This window comes from Schistocerca gregaria, chromosome 7 (assembly GCF_023897955.1).
Source record: "Schistocerca gregaria isolate iqSchGreg1 chromosome 7, iqSchGreg1.2, whole genome shotgun sequence".
Classification (NCBI taxonomy): Eukaryota; Metazoa; Arthropoda; class Insecta; order Orthoptera; family Acrididae; genus Schistocerca; species Schistocerca gregaria.
In genome coordinates, this window is record NC_064926.1 from 27,171,109 (window position 1) to 27,191,079 (window position 19,971).

The 19,971-nt window shown below is 41.0% G+C and overlaps 1 protein-coding gene across 1 annotated transcript in view; it reads left to right on the top strand.

Annotated features, from left to right (window-relative positions):
• LOC126281759 (serine/arginine repetitive matrix protein 1-like) overlaps nt 1-19,971 on the top strand; it is a 110,347-nt gene that overhangs the window by 21,465 nt on the left and 68,911 nt on the right. The window contains exon 3 of the mRNA XM_049980957.1: nt 8,596-8,705. Within this exon, the coding sequence (XP_049836914.1) occupies nt 8,596-8,705 (110 nt within the window). The remainder of the gene's footprint in view (nt 1-8,595; nt 8,706-19,971) is intronic.

Genomic DNA, 19,971 nt, shown 5'->3' on the forward strand with positions numbered 1-19,971 from the left:
ATAAAAATTCGATTAAGGAAAAACAAAAAAACAAAAAAGGATAGAAAAGAAGAATCTATGCAAACCTTAGAGTCTGCGCAACCAAACAGTGGGTGCTAAGGTGGTCTAAAAGAAATCTCAATGCTATGTAATGAAATGTAAAAAATTAAGTCATATATATTTTACAATAATTTAATAAGTAGAGAAATCAGATCCGAACTGTAATGAGAGTTATCAAAATGCAATGAGCCTGTAGCCTGAAAATCTTCAAATTGCAAAAGGAAATTTATCACATGCAGAGCATTATCCGTACCATACTATTACACTTACAAAATACAAATCCACAAAATCCGAACAGTAAGGACAGATAAACTGATAAATCTGAGAATTGCCACACTTTCAGCGTAACAGCTCTTACACCCAGTTTGCTGATAATAATAGTATATCAAGGAATGGAAAATAAATTTGAGAATGTGTCAGATGTAGAGTTGTGAAACCACCATAACCTAACGTAGACTGTCACGAGTAAGCGTAGGCTATGGCAGTGTACGTAGTCGAACCAACATTACCTGTACATTAGGTGTGCTCCGTACCTATTGGGCGTCATTTCGTAACGGTGGTTCCCTTTACGTATGCAATCAGTGTCTTATTAGATTACCCTCAAACCTGGAAGTTATCACTTACGTCTAGGAACTGAGTAAGAGCCGCTTAACCTATTGAGCATTTTTGTTCTACATAGTGTCCCCCCCTGCCTCTTACTTAAAAATAAACAGTTTTTGTAGCAAAATTGCCGATGTTTAATTCAGGTTTTACTCGAAAATTGTTGATTTGTAAATTGAAACGTGTTGTAGTAAAACTAAAGACAACATACAGGTTTAACATGTAGCGCTGGAAAACGTAATTTCCTCAGCAATACGGTAAAAAAAGAAAAAAAAGTACATCAAACAGCGCTTCAATACTTCATCAAAATTAAATGAAATAGGTTCCTATTATACAGAGTGAGTCACTAACTATTGCCGCCTAGAATAACTCCGAAAGTATGATAGTAGCTGAAAAGTTTGTGGGACAAGTGTTGCATGGGACAACGGGGGCCATAATCTGACGTCGGTTTTTTGTTGCTAGGTGGGGTCGCATCAGAGATATGAAAGTCAACTTTTTTTTTAATGGGATGCTATAGTTCGGTACTTACTTTCTGATAGCGGCTATCGACACGAATCGAATGTTGTGTAACAGTAAGGTCTTAGAAGGTCAACACAGGACACAAAGGTGGTATCAATGCAGTGCTGCAATGTGCTTATCATGGACTGAGTGGTATTCCTTATCACATCGGCACTTACCGAAGCACATGCTCTGACAATTCTCCCTCGTATGTCGTGCAAATAGTAAATATTCGCCGAATACGGCGTATCCATCTAACGTGCCATTGACATGTAAACCGTTTCGCAGTACAACACTAACAGGAACGGTGAGACTAGTAACGTCGAATCAAGCGAATGTGAATGATGTATTCCCTCCAACAACAAGTCGATATGCTTCTCATTTATGGAGAATACCAGCGAAATTCAGTGAGAGCTGGAGACTTCTGCAAATTGACGTTCATGCCACCTTTGTGAAATGCGTTGGCATTAGTGTTACACATCATTGGATTCGTCTCGATAGCCGCTATCATAAAATAAGTACCAAACAATAGTATCCCATTAAAAAAAAAAATGTTGACCATATCTTTGAAGCAGCCCCACCTAGCAACTAAAATCGAACGTCATGTATGGCCCCCGTTCTCCCACGCAACTTTTGTCAAAAAAAAAAAAAGTTTCAAATGGCTCTCAGCACTATGGGACTTAACTTCTGAGGTCATCAGTCCCCTAGAACTTAGAACTACTTAAACCTAACTAAGTTAAGAACATCACACACATCCATGCCCTAGGCAGGATTCGAACCTGCAACCGTAGCGGTCGCACGGTTCCAGAGTGTAGCGGCTAGAACCGTTCGGCCACTGCGGCCGGCCAACTTTTGTCCCACAAGCTTTTCAGCTCCTATCAGACATACGGAGTCATTCTAGGTGGCAACAGTTAGTGACTCACCTAGTGCATAAACAACTTTCACATTTATCAATAATAAAAGGAAACTCTTTCCTTTGATTATAATGAAGAATGTTCTGTTCAGTACGAAATAACAACAGTAATACAGAGGAGGTTCGCAAATTCCCGGTACAAACTTTTTGCACATGTAGATGGGAGTGAATAGATAATATTTTGAATTCGAACCCGTGTCCAGAAACGGATACGTTTCCGTTGCTACAACCATTTCAAAACATATTGGTAACGTGACCATGTTTACAAAAAATTTATGAGGTGTAACTCAGTACATCACTTGTTTCGCAAATCCACTCATTAATAGCCAAAGAAATTGGTGTGTACTCGTTGACGGACTCACTTCAACGTGATGCAGTATGACCACCTGTAGTTCGGATGTGTGGCGTCTCGTTGAGCACTACAGTCTGGCCTGCTGAAGATGAAGACACCCTTTCTCAAAGACGTTGTGTAATTGTTGCGAAAAGGGTATGCGAATGGATTCCGACCTTGCGGATCAGTGTCAAGGTCAGGTGTGCCGGCCAGTCAGTGAATGGTTTTTAAGGCATTTTTCCATCTGCTTCGGCGAATGCGGGGTGGTTCCCTTTAGTCCGCCTCATTTACGCTAGGTCGGCGATTGCTGCGCAAACATTGTCTTCACGTATGCGTACACCATAATTACTGTACCACGCTCGTCTGGTGTGAGATGTTCCCGAGGGTCCCACTGGGAGCCGAACCGCACAATAAAATGGTTCAAATGGCTCTGAGCACTATGGGACTTAACGTCTTAGGTCATCAGTCCCCTAGAACTTAGAACTACTTAAACCTAACTAACCTAAGGACACCACACAACACCCAGCCATCACGAGGCAGAGAAAATCCCTGACCCCGCCGGGAATCGAACCCGGGAACCCGGGCGTGGGAAGTGAGAACGCTACCACGAGATGCGGGCACCGCACAATAGCCCTGGGTTCGATATGGGGCGGTGGTGGGGTGAGTGGACTGCTGTGGCCTGTTGTGGGTTTGTGTACCACTGAGGGCTAAGGCGAGGACGAAGCCTCTCCGTCGTTTCTAGGTCCCCAGTTAAATGCAATACAATACAATACAATGGGTATGCTTTGGAGTCTTATTGACTAGCACATTCTTCCTTGGAAATGCTAAAACTGCCACAGCAGTTACGTAAATATGTTCGCAGGTTACTGTCGGGTACTAAAAGCGGTATGCTGAAGACTATGTACCAGATCGTCCTCTCACTCCATAGAAAATTTCAGAGGTCTCGATTATATGCCAGGAAGTACGAGAAACCAATATCAAAAATAACAAAGAAGAATGCGATTAACTTACATGCAGGAGTTCCTAAGCACTATATCACCAGATTACGAGACCCACCCATAAAGTACAAATGAAAAATATTATAATCTACTAAATTCGCAAAGCAAGAATAAGGAGTTCCGTTCCGTATTTTCACGTATTCTATTTTCACAGCCAGACCACTAGGGTCGCAGCTATCGGCCACCTCAGTGTGGGTGGCAGACTGTGTCGAGGTCTCGAGCCTCAAGGGGAAGGTTGCATTGGGGACGCAGGCTCCTGCCAAATCCCATGCACTTTGCTAATAGATTCACTGTGCTATATGATGTCTGGAGGGGGGGAGGGGGGGAGGCTGAGCCGGATCAGAATGAACGATATGCCGGGATGGTGGCCGCTCTTCAGCAATTTCCGGACAGGCACGTGGGGGTAGGGATTTGTTAGTTAATGAGAGCTCCAATGTTAGGAGTGTCACGGAGCCCCTCAGGAACATAGGCGGGGAAGAAGTCCAACGTTCACTCGGTGTGCTTGCGGGGGGCCTTGTCCGGGATGTGGCAGAGGCACTTCCGGCGGCTATCGAGCGTGCGGGGTGCAGCCAGCTGCAGATTGTTGCACATGTCGGCACCAACGATGGCTGTCGTCGGGGTTCCGAGGAAATCCTTGGGTCCTTTCGACGGCTGGCTAAATTGGTGAAGGCGGCTCCATGTCTCGAGGAGTGGAAGCCAAGCTGACGATCTGCAGCATCGTACCCAGGGTGGACCGGGGTCCTCTGGTCTGGAGTCGAGCGAAGAGTCTAAACGAGAGGCTACGTCGACTCTGTGAGAAAAATGGTTGTAGATTCGTCGACCTACGCTATGGGGTGGATGGTTGTAGGACGTCCCTCGATAGATCAGGGGTGCGCTACACACAGGAAGCAGCTACATGGGTAGCGCAGTACTTTTGGCGTGCACATGGGATTTTTTTTAGATTAGGTTCCTCCCCACGGGAAACAAACCACTGCCCTTAAAAATTACCAGTTCATGACACTGATGTGCTTGTGCCAACTGTAAAAGTTGTTAGTTCACCTAAACAAGTAATTCCAAAGGATTTAAATGTGGTGTTAGTAAATTGTCTGTGTCTGCAGCAAGATCCCCGAGTTAATCTCTGAAATAAGCAGTAGCAATGTCATTATTGTATTAGGTACCGAAAGCTGGTTGAAACCAGGCATAAAAAAGCAGTGAAATTTTGAACTCGTATTGGACAATGTTTAGGAAGGATAGGACTGATGCTGTGGGAGGTGTTGTCTGCAGTTAAAAGCTGTTTAAACGCAGTTGAGATCGATACTGGGTCGGACTGTGAAATAGTCAGACAAGGATTGAATATTCTATTAGGATGTTTTTATAGACCACCAGCATCCGCAACAAACGTCGCAGAACGTTTCAGGGAAAGTCTTGAGCACATAGGAAGTAAATATCCAAATTATCCATTAGTTATAGGTGGAGACTTTAGCATCCATTGACGTTTATCACAGGGGGTAGAAGCAAAGATTCGTGTGTGTTATTCGAGGAGCGCTCTTAGCATACAACTCTAAATGGGAACATAGTAGATATCTTGGCTACAAACGGACCTGATCTTTTTGAGGAAGTTAATCTAGAAGAAGGTATTAGCGACCATAATGTCGTTGTGGCTTCTATGTCAGAAACAACGTAGAGTTTTCTTGTTTGGGAAAGGAAATAAAAGTGTCATTAATGACTATCTTCATAGTCAGCTTCAAGCATTCACCGCGGGACACAAAGATATTGAGCATGTTTGGTCGGAATTTAAAGGTATTGTCCACCATGTGCTAGAGAAGCATGTGCCTAGCAAAAGTATAGGGGATGGAAAGAATCCACCTTGGTACACCAGACATATTAGTAAGTTGCTGAGAAGGCAGAGAATTTTGCACAGTCGTTTTAAACGTAGTCACTGCCCCGCTGACAGAACAGAAATTACGCGAAATGAAAGCAGCTGTCGGAAGGACAATGACAGATTCTTTTAACGAATCTGAAAGCAATATTTTATCTGCAGATTCTAAAAATAACAGCAAAAAATTTTGGTCGTACGTAAAGTCTATGAACGCTACAAATAATGCAGTACCTTCTCTTGCTGACAGTACGGGTAATGTAACTGATGATGATAAACAGAAGGCCGAAGTTTTAAACCCAGCTTTCAAAAACGCGTTTACGGTAGAGGACTGCAGCGCCATTCCCCCTTTCAGTTGTCGAACAAACGAAAGGATGGCTGACATAGTGGGATTGTAAAACAGTTAAGATCCTTAGGTGCCAGGAAGGCATCTGGCCCATATTTTATGTTGACTATGCTACAAATATGGCACCATTCTTATCCATCATCTATCAGAGATCATTGGAACAGAGGAAAGTACCACGGGACTGGAAGAAGGCCCAGGTCATAGCAGTCTATAAAAAGGGTAGAAAATCGGAAGGGTAGAAAATCGGATGCACATAATTACCGGCCAGTTTCACTGACATCGATTTGTTGTAGAATCATGGAACATATTTTGCGTTCAGACACAGTGGCCTTTCTGGACTCTGAGAGGCTCATCTGCGGTTTTAAGAAACAGTGGTCATGCGAGACACAGCTGGCCCTCTTTGTGCGTGATATACAACATGCTCTAGATACCGGATGCCAGGTTGACGCCATATTTCTCTACTTTCGAAAGGCGTTCGACTCAGTTGCGCACTGTCGCTTGCTACAAAAAGTGCGCCCTTACGGTCTATCCGATGACATATGCGGTTGGATAGAAAGTCTTCTAACAGAGAGAGAGCTGAATGGGGAGACTTCAACAGAAACAAACGTAACTTCAGGTGTGGTATTGGGCAGCGTAATAGGTCCTCTGCTTTTTACGATTTACATAAATGATCTGGTTGATGGCATTGACAGCGGCCTTAGACAGTTTGTCGATGATGCTGTAGTCTACAGGAAAGTAGTATCAGACGAAAGTTGTGAACAAATCAATGAGGATTTGCAGAAAATGATAGCGTGGTGTAATGACTGGCAGCTATCTCTCAATATTAGCAAGTGTAACCTACTGCGTACAACAAGGCGAAAATCCCCATTAATGTACGAGTACAAAATAAATGCCCAATCTTTGCAAGCGGTAACGACCGTCAAGTATCTCGGTGTGACTATTCGAAATGATCTCAGATTACATAAGTAACGGGTAAAGGGAACTCTAGATTGCCGTTTATTCATAGAATCCTGAAGCGATGCAGTCCTTCAACAATACGTTAGTTCGTCCAGTCTTGGCGCATTGTTCGTCTGTATGGGACCGTTACCAGTTGGGTCTGATTCAAGAGACTGAGAAGGTCCAAAGAAGAGCGGTAAGATTCGTGAATGGTATATTTAGCCATCGCGAGAGCGTTAAAAATCTCATAGAAAGTTTGAAGTGGGACATACTTGCAGATAGATGGCGCGCTAAACAGAAGGGGCTGCTCACTAAATTCCGAAATCCGATTTTCTCTGAGGATGTGAGCATATATAATTACCACCAACATTCAAATCGAGCAATGATCACCATTCAAAGATAAGGTTTCATAAGAGCTCGTACTGAGGCGTTCAGACAGTCGTTTTTCCCCTGCGCGATCCGCGATTGGAACAGAAAGGGAGGGGAATATGACTTTGGCGTGAATTGTGCCCTCCGTCACACACTGTTTGGTGGCTAGCGGAGTATTTAAGTAGATGTATATGTGTCCGTATCGCACAAAGTCTTTGCACTTCTTATGGACAGTCCATTCTCATTAACGTGACCAACTATCAAAAGCCTGAATAACAGTCTTTTGCAGCGCGAGACGTCCAAGAACGGAGTCAGTGAGTTTCTGGAACATACCGACTTAATGGGGACCCATGCCGACTCTACTGTCTTGGGCAGCTGAGATAGGATTCTAGGTAGAGGGTCCACGGCGTAAACACCCAGAGCTAAGTGGTCCTACAAACTCTCGATTGGCTCCAACTCCGGGGAGCTTTGTGGCCAGGGGAGTACGGTAAACCCATCCTGGTGTTCTTCGAGCCACGTATGTACAGAGCGAGCTTTGTGAGACACTGCATTTTCCTTCTGATAGGTGCCACGGTCAAGTGGAAAAACAAACTGTGTGTAGGGGTGGTCAGGGTTCCGAAGGATAGATGCGAGCTTCTGTTGTTCCATTGTGCCTTCCAGACTGACAATATCACCCAGGGACTGTAACGAAAACATTCGCCCGGCCGTAACACTCCCTCTGGGTTGCAGAGTATTTGCTTCTACGAGTTTCATACCCTCCACACCGGCGGCCATCTGTTCGATGGAAAGTTAAGTGGGCATCCAGTTGCAGTATTGGGGTGCAAATTGCAGCCTCCGTCGCCAATGAACAGCAGGTAGCATGGGTGCAGGTTGCAGGCGTCTACAACAGAGGACCATACACAGCAACGTTCCCTATACGGTCGTTCGCGAGACATTGTTGGTAGGTGCTCGGTTCACCTCTGCAGTCATACGCTCAACAGCGGCATGTTCATTAGCCCGTCGTGCATCACAGTCGTCTCAGCGCCAGTTCTGGATTGCGCCATTTTGCCATCCATACTTTAACCGTAGTGGCACGCGAGCAATTTACATACTTAGTCGTTTCGCAAATGTTTGCACCTTTGGGCCGAAAACCTATGACCACGTCTGTCTGGACGTCTGATAAATCGCCCCATTTCTGCATTACGACTGCACTATTTTCCGCCCCCCCTTCCAATCTCCCATCATTTTGTATTTCTCCCCATTGTTGGTGCTGCGAATGGTTGTTGCACATTTATGTCAAACATAGACGGCGGTCACATTAATGTGACTGCGCCCGGTGACCTATGGTGTACGCTGCTGCCGCCTGCCCGCCCTCCTTCTCAGGCGTACACGCGCCTGTCCTACCATTCTGGTGATGTAACCATTTCGCTTTGCCGCTTAACAACGGCACACGCGAAAGAACGCATAGCAAGATGTATGCTTCGGTGTTGAACCTGGAGAAACAAACTGTAGGCTCGAGACACACAGGTTTGAAAGCGTCTTTCTGATGGACCAAGTGGAGCGTAGTGGGTCTCCGTGTGAGGCTGCCGGCTGACGGTGTGCTGCGTCGACAGGGACCAGGGACCAACGCCGGCGGCGGCCGGCGCCGCCACGACCACGACCACGACCGCCTCGGCGGCGGGCACGCCCACGCTGCCGCACCTGCACACGACCACGGCTACCATCCACCAGCCGCACGCTCAGCCGCAGCGCGGGCCGCTCCGGCCGCAGGACTCGCTGGACAGCTGCGCCGAGGAGGTCGCGCTCGCCACCTCCTTCCATGGCACCGACTCGCCTCCCAGGTGAGTCTGCGGTCCAACCGAAGTAAGAGGCGGTCAAAGTGTTGGTTGTGATGATGATGAGGCTGCACAATTAGGGGGTTGACCAAGGTTCACATTTTGTTAGCTTAATGTTTTTATTAGCTTAAACGCTCCTGGACACATACAGCTCTGCCCGGAGCCACTGAACAGTCCAGGGACACACTGTGAGTGTCCCAGAGCACTCCAGAGAGCTGCAGCGGCAATAACAATCGCCTCTCGGCTTTTCAAGACCAATGCTTCTTTTTTTAAAAAAAAATCGTGTGGTTTAAGATCCCATTTAATGATGAAAATAAACAATACGTCACCAGTTACAGAAATATTTTTAGAAACACCATGACGATTAAACCAAACTCTAACAACTTCAGTACCTTCTATTTCACGTCTGCTACAGGTAAGAAGAGTCAATGGCATAATGGAAACAAAATACGAATTACCAAAGCCTTATTCACAACCTCGCCAATATGATAAGTGCGCTAAGTAATGTCATCAAGAGAACCAAAATTCTCCAACTGACCAGCAGCAGACGCAGTACTACCTGTCTTTACAACAGCGACTGTGAACCAGCTTACCGGTAATAAAAGTATCATTACTGATTAATTGCCCGTCAAACAAAAACAGAGGGACCGTCAAGGACAGAGGCAGAAGCCACTCCTTTCAGTTTGCTTTTAGCTACAGCACTGAGGTGCGGCGCTACAGGAGAAGAGATTAGAGACATCCAGGGGCACTGCCGGTTTCTTCGAGGCTATTGAAGTGAAGAGTGACACTGGAGTCTGCGTCGCTAGAAATGACCTTAAAGGAGTTGCCTCAACCTGTGTCTTTCACGGTCCTTCTGTTTTGTAGCATCTGTATTTAATTTTAGTGTCACTAATAATGATACGTTCAGTACTGGTAATGGCTGGTCGGCAACCGCCGCTGCTGCGTTCTAGAATTTTGATTCTCGTACTGTGGTTGCGTGTCGTACTGGTCACTCATTCACATAAAGAACGCCATCAATGTTAAAATAAAACCGCATGTGAGCCTGGCGCATCCGAGCTCTCGAATGCAATCGATTTAATATTACAACAATTGCTGGTGGAACAGGGGCCATGTTTGTTGCGGATAATATCATAGAAGGCAATAGTATCTACTAAAATACTTTTGTCAACAAGATTCCTTTATTGCAAAGAGTCCGAAAGCACATGTTTGTCAAACATCTGCTTAACTTCTCAATTTGCTTGTTTTTTTACACGGAGTAAAACGTGACTCCTTGAAAACAAGTAATAAGGATATTTACATGGATAGCAAAAGTTTGAAAAATAATCTGAGTTGTGCAAAAAACGCTTCGATTGGTAAGTGTAAGCCAGTTAATTCGACATCGGCGAAAAAGAAAGACCAACTGCGCGATTCTGGCATTGCCGTTTAAGGTTTGTTCAATTTCTACATAAAAACAAGTTGAAACTTTAATCGCTTGTTTTCTCAAACCGACGTTTCCCACGTTGGTGGGAGCTATAACACATGAAATATATATGAAATTACATTATACCTTTTCGTAATTTGTGACCTGGGGATATTTTTTTGCGATATGTTATAATTTCAGTTTTTGTTGTATGTTTATATAATGACTATTTGGCGAAAAAAAACTGACTTTTAGTTCAAAGTGTCGTCATTTTGTAAAAAAAACAAAACAAAAACATTTTCTTAAAATATATCGACGTACTATGTTAGACAGTATCGTTTCTTTAAAGCATTTTTCAAATTTAGTTATAATTTGAAAATTGTGACTTTCAGACTTCCACCAACGGGGCTCAGAATCCTCGAGTTGGTTTTGCAGATGTCCTATTCTTCTGTCGGAGTAATTTTTTTACCTAAAATACATCATACACTCTTAAGAGTGTACAATAAAGGCCTAAAGTCCGTTTTATAAATTGGTTGTTATTTTATTGAAGAAAAAATCCTGAAAATCGGTTTCAAAATAGCGTCGCCCTGGTCTACCCCCTTAAAATGTCAAGCCTAGTAACATGGTCTCTCTTTTAGGACGCCAGGTTCTATTTGTCACAAACATTTGACTGCAAATGGTTCAAATAGCTTTGAGCACTATCCGTCGCCTAGAACTTAGAACTAATTAAACCTAACTAACCTGAGGACATCAGAAACATCCATGCCCGATGCAAGATTCGAACCTGCGACCGTAGCGGTCGGCCGGTTCCAAACTGTAGCGCCTAGAACCGCACGGCCACTCCCGCCGGTCATGTGACTGCCTTCGTCCACGAAACCCTGAATGCAGAAGATACACGCACCTCGATTGATGCCGTGTTCCGTGACTTCCGGATGGCTTTCAGTACACTTCCGCACAGACGCGCAATGAACAACACGCGAGCGGATTATCTCGCGTTTGACGCCACGGTGTACCCTAGGTAATGATAAATTAGCTGTAGACGGAGTGCGTATTCAAAAATTACATTACGGACCAAGGGTAATCCCGGTGATGACATTCATGGTGACGGTAACTAATAATCTGTTCAAAGCTAATTAAAGATTTGTTTAAAATTTTAGCATCCACTTCCGGATGACGCGTCGAAAGACACATTAAGCAGAGTTGCCCTGTCCCACCCACAAGTTATTACATTTCATTCAGCTCTTTCAGACTCACAAATCATTCGCTATAAAAAGATGGAAACACCATCACTGTCTTCTGGAAAAGCTGCACTAAGTTTTCATTTTAGTTTTATTAGCGGTAGCAAATTCTGAAGACGGTACAAGCAGGATTCTAGAAGAATAAGAAGCAGTGCAGATAATCCACCAATGGAGACACTAAGAGTTCTGTTATTGGGAAGAATCATGTCTATGTATGGTGAGAACGTAATGCTTACGTTTCGGACATCAACACTAAGTAAAGTTGGAGTGCTGCAGCTCTCCATCTCTGTTGCTTGTGAAATATCGTGCTGCGTCCTACATTGTCGAAGATTTGTCTTATGTACTCTCATATAGGCGTTCCAATGAAATTCTTTCCCTCTACATTTCCATTAATCTACAGTTTTCAGCAATGACTCGTATCGCAATACACGCAAAAAAATTCTCTTTCATTTCTTTATTACACATTTTTTTCTCGTTGATCCGTTGCAAGATGTGTTCATTACTTACTCGGCCAGTCCATCTGACCTTCTTCAGGATCCAGTAAGGCCGCATTTCAGAGGCTTGTAGTCGTTTCCTTTCTGTCTTCATCAGTGTTCTCGTGTCTCACAAATACAGACCCGTGCATCATATATGGCTCTTCAAGAACCTTCCTATGATGCGAATGTTTAATTTTCTTAAAACACTTTTTGCCTCCTGTAATCATCGCTACTATGTTGTTCTCGCTTCTACCTTCTCCATATACTTTTCTGCGCACATAGCAAAATTGGTCTAGCTCTTCGAAAGTTTCCTGACCAAGTTTCACATAAAGGCATCCATCATGCTGTGCACACCATCACTTCAGTTTTTGTTTCCGTTTTGTTCATGTTGTAACCGTCAGGTAACACACAGTCAATCTCATTAATCACCTGACTCAATTTCGGTTCCCTTTCACGACCACTCCAGTACTATCAGCAAATCGTATGAGTTTGGTTCCTATCCATAACCTTTGCTTTTTTTGTTTGCCCCTCTATACTGGAATACACTATTAAAGGTGACAATCACCAACCCTACTGTACACCTATACTGAGGTCCTTTTGCCACTACTGACCATTCTAGTCTGCTTCACGTGAAGAGAATGGATTACCCATCTGTCCATGTATGTTTCGTTGTTTGTTCGTAATCTGCCGCAGAAACCACCTCTGGTTCCCATTTGTTACCACCACCACCACGACTATCATCCTACTTGCCACTTGCAATGTACTGATGTTTCAAGTGGCTTGTCGTCCAGTGAAATAGTTCACTGAAGACTGAGACATTTTTGTTTACATTTCTTGTTGTTGCGACGTTACTATTCAATCTCTTGCTTTTCCCTATTTCAAGTAATTCGACAGAAACAATTTTCACGTTACATGATTACATCATCAACAACTGTTCTTCATTATACTTACAGCCATTCTGTTACTGTTAACAAGACTCCTACCGTGACAAAGCGAACGATGGCTTCAGTGTAGAAAGGTGAAATCAAGATATAAATTAAGTGATGGATTTAAAGAAGTGACGCTTGCAGATCTAATAACTCAGCGTAAACCACAGTTTCTCATATACGAAATCGACAAGGTTTGCAAAATGTTTCGGCATGCAGCCATCAGGCTGCCATCTTGTCGCTGCCGTTTCAAGCCAGCGGAATTGACATGGACCGTAATTAAGGGCTAAGTTACCAGCAAAAACAATAATAATAAAATACGGTCTGCAATCTAAATTGTTAGGAATGTTACCTCCGAAGACTGGAAGAAAACAGTCAATCATATGAAAAAACATGTCTGAACGAAACTATTTAAAAAGGGCGTTATAGAAACAATCATGTCTTTAATTAACAAACAGTTACAGTGTCACTTCTATATCTGTGGTAGCGACATGAGTAGTGTCAAAAGCTTTTTCCACTGTCATCACAAAAGAGGGGTACAAGTTGATTCTACAGAATGTTTAGGGTGTGTGCTTTACGTGTTATTAATAAAAAGGATGTCAGCAGCAACTGAGTCTATGTGAAGTTCATCTCAGAACTCAGTTTGTAACACAAAAGAAATCCCCACCTCTGTTTGTACTGTTACAATACTTAGTTCGTTTAGTCTTCATGACTGTCCTTTTTTCTTCTAACCCGAAAATTTTCTGAACCTCGATTGACACTTTTTTTGTTATATTACAAACAGGGATAATGTCTGACGGAAAAGAATAACAACGAGTTAATTATAAGCCTAGCGATCCGTTTCTCGCAGTCACACATAACAGGCGCCCGCTAAGGAGCAAATGAAATATGATTTATTCTTAAGACATAGTCCACATTATTTTTTGAACTAAATTCAATAATAGTGACGGAAACATGACAACGTCGTCAGGAAACGTATTTTCATAAGCTTTCCGTGTGTCGCCTTGTAAAAAAAAATAATAAAAAGAAGCAGGGTCTATTACCGCTGTCCGAATACATAGTAAGAAACACTTGTTATCCTAAGAACAAAAAAGGGTACTGTGTGTATCAGTGCATGCCGTAGCCACTTTTCCGAGATATATTTGACTATCAGGAACCTAATTTTGGAAAGACTGTGAACCTTCTTAGTGCAGGAGATATTAATTTCCCACTTACTAGCTCAGTATTATCGTTTTCAAATGTATTCATTCCCTTTTTGCTCATTCCTGACTACCATGACCTGAAGTAACTATATCCATTGAACGCTCAAATGAAACACTGCTACTTTTCCTTTTTAACACACATTATCACTTTGAACTAATGCACGCCACTTGATTCATCTTTCATGTTGTAAAGAAGTTTCAGTAAGGTACTGAACGTATGCCCCCTGGTACAAAAAAGTAGAGTCTGTTATTAGTCTGATCTGGTCATCTTAAAATAACCAATGCATTAGTGACCATTTACCTATACATTTCATTGTTCGCATGTATGACGAAAGTTACGTTATAAAACATACACTTTGTACCCCACCAAGACACATTGTATTGAAAGTCATGTGCGTACGTTTTCCGGTATTTCGCTGAAACTCGACTGATTACATCATTTCTTTATGTCACCGTGTGTGTCACATTTCGACACAAGTCTCTATAACTTATTGATTACTTGATTATTCGTCGGTAAATTCAAATGAGTACGAACGGATGGCCAGAATCATTTTCACAAAAGATAGGAACTTAGCTGTTCTCTAGTGTTACCCTGTTTTGTATGGAAAGCTCAGAGCCACTCTCTTCAGTCACGAAGTGCTACATCATTCTCTTAGATTTTTGAATAGAAAGATATGACATAGGTGAGAATCTTTAAATACTACCAGAGTGAATCAACAACCCGAGAGTTTTCAATTACGTACACTTATCCCATAAACTTGTTTATGAGAAAATATCATCGTTAGAACAAAATTGTCCACCCACGGTGTAATATCAGACTTCTGACATTCGACTCTCAGGATTTCAAAATTGGGTTACTTCTCGGAAGCTATTCGCAGTAATTTTCAATCCCTTCAGAAATCATATCTTTTCAAGTAAAGAAAATTCAGAAAAAGAGTGAAGCTTGTCCTGTTGGGCTATCCAGATCCCTACTGGTACTCGATTCTCGAAAGTGCTCTTCCTGGGGACAGCCAGTGAAATAAATACAGTTAATGGCTTTCTTTTTACTCTATAGTCTATTCTGTACTGATTGTATCCAACACCACAGGCCAAGAAAGTGTAGAAGATCTATGAGGAGAACTTTCCCAAATAGGCAAAAATTTACTCGAAAACTGTTTCCTGATATGAGGCATCTACAAACCACCATGAGTAGTTGATTCTACAGGATCAAAACACTGTCAAAAGATTCTAGAATTTTCAAAAGAAACAGACTTCATTTACTTTTTAGAACATTTCTGTTGCGTGCTATGCATTGTATGAAGCCCTTAATTTCATTTATTTACCATGAACCTGGATTTTCTTCTTTTACTTTCTCAGGATGTGTAAAATTTGGTAAACAAGAAATCATATTCTCTCATTATTTCATTTTCTCTAGTACATGCCACTATTCTTTTGATTATGTAATAACACTCAGATATGTGTTTTGGTTTTGCATCCCAGTGAACTGTGATTCTACTTTTCTTTACTTAACAAGTGCCTCTTTACAAACATTCTGCAGTAATTTTAAAAATTATATAGTGTAGTCAATAATATAATGCAGTCTACTATGCAAACCCATATGACAGTTTGCCTTGTGAATACCTCTCAATGTATACAAATCCATTTAAAAATTTAAAATACTCAGTGTCTTAAATCAGTTATCACATTCCACCATAAGCAAATAATACCAGCACCACATAAATAAACCTATTGTAGAGTGTATTACGACATGAAACATAAACCCTGAGACTGGAGAGAGATCAGATTTATCAAGCTATATGTTCAAAGAGCAATATTTAACGTCAGTCTGAAAGAGCAATTAATTCTAAGACGACTGTACATCTGAAATACTTTTGTTTCTAAATCTTCTCTCCAATTTACCATATAACATTAGCTGTTTTGCATTCAAACTTATCAACTCTTTGTGTGTCTTACTGTTGGCACTTTTCTGTATTCTAATGATGCACTGTCAACGAAATTATCTACTCATTCTTTCCTGTGTTGTCATATTTCATTACCTTCTTGTCTTTCATAAAACGTTTCGATGGTTTCACACACAAAGGCATTTCCTTCCTCATTTCTGAACTTCTTGTCATACACAACCATAACTTCACTGTGTTACAGATCCTAGTGAATTAGATTCTTCAAAACCTACTTATCTGAATTTTTTGATGATGTCATACTTAGTGTTTCCCTTTTGTTGCAGAACTTGTGTCATTTGTCCAAGTGACATACTTAAAAGGATGATCTACACAGTTTGTATTCTTTCTACATTGACCCACATGTTCACATTTGAAAATGGAACTATGTGGCTTATTTTATATACGTTTTTAATAATGGACTTTTATAATTTACTAATACCAAAATTTGTATTGTAATAATTGCTAAATTCATTTTATTAGTGTGTTCAGTTTCTAGTTGATTTTGTGTCTGGATAGTTCTATACAGAAACCTTAGTCACGAAGTATCTTTCTTCACTGACAACAATGAGAACAATGATATTGACTTTGAACTGCATACTCACGAGCTATATGAGTATGATTCTTCTGCTCTCTGTAATGTTTGTCAAATTCTATTTGTCAAAGCCACTTTTTTCCTGTTTCAAGCTCGCTCACTGGCAAGCTCTCACTAGCTGCTTTGGATAATATAAATCAAAATTAAACAGGAAGTTTATTAAAGAAGCTCCACAACTGTAGACATACCGCAGTGGTATAAGAAAATAAGTGCGTATATTTATCATGTTGTTGTTGTTGTGGTCTTCAGTCCTGAGATTGGTTTGGTGCATCTCTCCATGCTACTCTATCCTGTGTAAGCTGCTTCATCTCCCAGTACTTAATGCAAGCTACATCCTTCTGAATCTGCTTAGTTTATACGTCTTTTGGACTCCCTCTACGATTTTTACCCTCCACGCTGCCCTCCAATGCTAAATTTGTGATCCCTTGATGCCTCAGAACATGTCCTACCAACCGGTCCCTTCTTCTAGTCAATTTGTGTCACAAACTTCTCTTCTCCCCAATCCGATTCAATACCTCCTCATTAGTTATGTGATCTACCCATCTAATCTTCAGCATTCTTCTGTAGCACCACATTTCGAAATCTTCTATTCTCTTCTTGTCTAAACTATTGATCTTGCATGTTTTTCTTCCATACATGGCTACACTCCATACAAATACTTTCAGAAATAACTTCCTGACACTTAAATCTATACTCGATGTTAACAAATTTCTCTTCTTCAGAAACGCTTTCCTTGCCATTGCAAGTCTACATTTTATATCCTCTCTACTTCGATCATCATCAGTTATTTTGCCCCCCAAATAGCAAAACTCCTTTACTACTTTAAGTGTCTCATTTCCTAATCTAATTCCCTCAGCATCACCCGACTTAATTCGACTACATTCCATTATCCCCATTTTGCTTTTGTTCATGTTCATCTTATATGCTCCTTTCATGACACTGTCCATTCTATTCATCTGCTCTTCAAAGTCCTTTGCTGTCTCGGCGAACCTCAAAGTTTTTATTTCTTCTCCATGGGTTTTAATACCCTCTCCGATTTTTTCTTTTGTTTCCTTTACAGCTTGCTCAATATACAGATTGAATAACATTAGGGAGAGTCTAGAACCCTGTCTCACTCCCTTCGCAAACCACTGCTCCTCTTCCATGGCTCTCGACTCTTATAACTGCCATCTGGTTTCTGTACAAATTGTAAATAGCCTTTCGCTCCCTGTATTTTACCCCTACCACCTTCAGAATTTGAAATAGAGTATTCCAATCAACATTGTCAAAAGCTTTCTCTAAGTCTAAAATTGTTAGAAACGTAGGTTTGCCTTTCCATAATCTATCTTCTAAGATAAGTGGTAGGGTCAGTATTGTCTCACATTTTCTAGTATTTCTACAGAATCCAAACAGATCTTATCTGACGTCAGCTTCCACCAGGTTTTCCATTCGTCAGTAAAGAAATGTTTATCATAACAGATGCATAAAATGGAAACATAGTATGCATCCATTGCACATTGTATTATGAATATGTGATAAATGTGCATTTGAACTGGCTACTGATATTTTCAATGACATTTCTTAGTCACTTCCTGTAGTAATAATATACATTTTTATACAGCTGTGATACTTTTACTGATGTTTATCGTTCTTGTAACCTGATTATTTGTAAATGCAAAAAGCATTTTCACCTTAAATACTCAACTGCTATATAACAGTTCAATGAAGTCATCAACACTTCTGTATTAATTCCATTAACCTATACAACGTAGTTATCTTGTCACTCTATATGTGTATCACACAAATTAGCACTATTAGCACTATGTACTAATGACATATATTGGTTCTTATTAAACTTATTAAACGTTTTTTTCATTACTGTTAAGATATTTCTAATTTGTTTCAATGCAGTGAAATTTTCACATTTTCAACCTCATTGCTTTTCCAGCTTTGTTTACTGTCAATTTGTTGTTTATATTATCACACTAATAGCAACCAAGCAAGGTGGCACAGTGGTTAGCACACTGGACTCACATTCAGGAGGACGACAGTTCAAACCAATGACCGGTCATCCTGATTTAGGTTTCCCATGGTTTCCCCAAATATCTTCAGGCAAATTCCAGTATGGTTCCTTTGAAAGGGTGCAACTGACTTCCTTCCCTCTCCTTCCCTAATACAACGGGACCACTGACCATGCTGTTTCGTCCCCTCCCCAAACCAGCCAACCAATCAAGTAAAAGCAATGCAGAAGGTGAATAAAATATTAAATCAAAGTTTAGATTAAATTTTTGACAATGAGTAAACATTTAATTTTACTTAGCATTTTATTTCAATTGTGTTGGTTATTATATTGCTAAAATCCAAATTCACTCAAACATATGTATCTTAATGGCCCTGAACCCTCTTGATTTCCTAAGTATATGATTTTTTATTTTAAGGTGATATAACTTTACATCCCCTGGCATGGGTATATTATGTTTATTATTTCAGGAAGTCAGTTGCACCAGTCTTAATATTTGTATCAGTATGACATGAAGTGTCAGACATACGTCTTCCCTCTTTATGTGAAATGATAGGCTCCTTGGGTTTTTTGCATTATTGTTCCAGTGCTAACATCTCTCTCTCTCTCTCTCTCTCTCTCTCTCTCTCTGTGTGTGTGTGTGTGTGTGTGTGTGTGTGTGTGTGTGTGTGTGTGTGTGTGTGTGATATTTTCGAATATACACAACATTTCTGCTAACATTATTTACACCATATATTTTCATACAAATTATTTTCATTGTTGACATTCACCATGGTCTATTTCTCTTTATTCAAAAGCCTTTACTTTTTCTTCTCTATAATTAATAAAATATATTATCAACTATGTGCCAGCATAGTATGGGACTGTGGTCCATAGTAAAAAAGACCAGATCACATATTTCTAGAGAAATTTCTAAAAAGTTTCCAGTGCAGAAGTTGTTGTGCACATAATAGAAGTTAAGAAATTTCGGAAACTTAATTAACTATAAGACTATCTACAGGCTTCCAAGTGTTCATTCCCATTGAAATGTGTATAACAACCTGACGAGGAAGGAATAAAATTACAGGGAGATGGTAAAAATGGTAAGCAGTTAACTTCTGGATGCAAAATTCCAGTACTGCTGACAAATGCATTGCAAGTAGAAAAAAAATTTCATGTAGCTTTTAGAACTATTAGTTCTTTCATCAGGGAGGAAAATAAAATAGTTTTTGGGAGGTTCTGATAGGTCCCTCAGACTTTGCCATGAGATGGATCCACATAGTGTGAGGAGGAAGATCCCTTTGTAATTGTACATAAAATCCTTTGTCTGTTTCCATAATACTCATGGAATAAAGAGTGTGTAGCAGAAAGAGGACCTATTAACCTATAAATGTAAACTTTTAGGTTTGTTCCATATTTTCTTCTGGAACTTTTTGTGATACTTACTGCTCTTCACACCTGACACAAAAAAGTTGTATGTGACACATATTAAACTTCAGATACTGCCATAACTAACAGTTC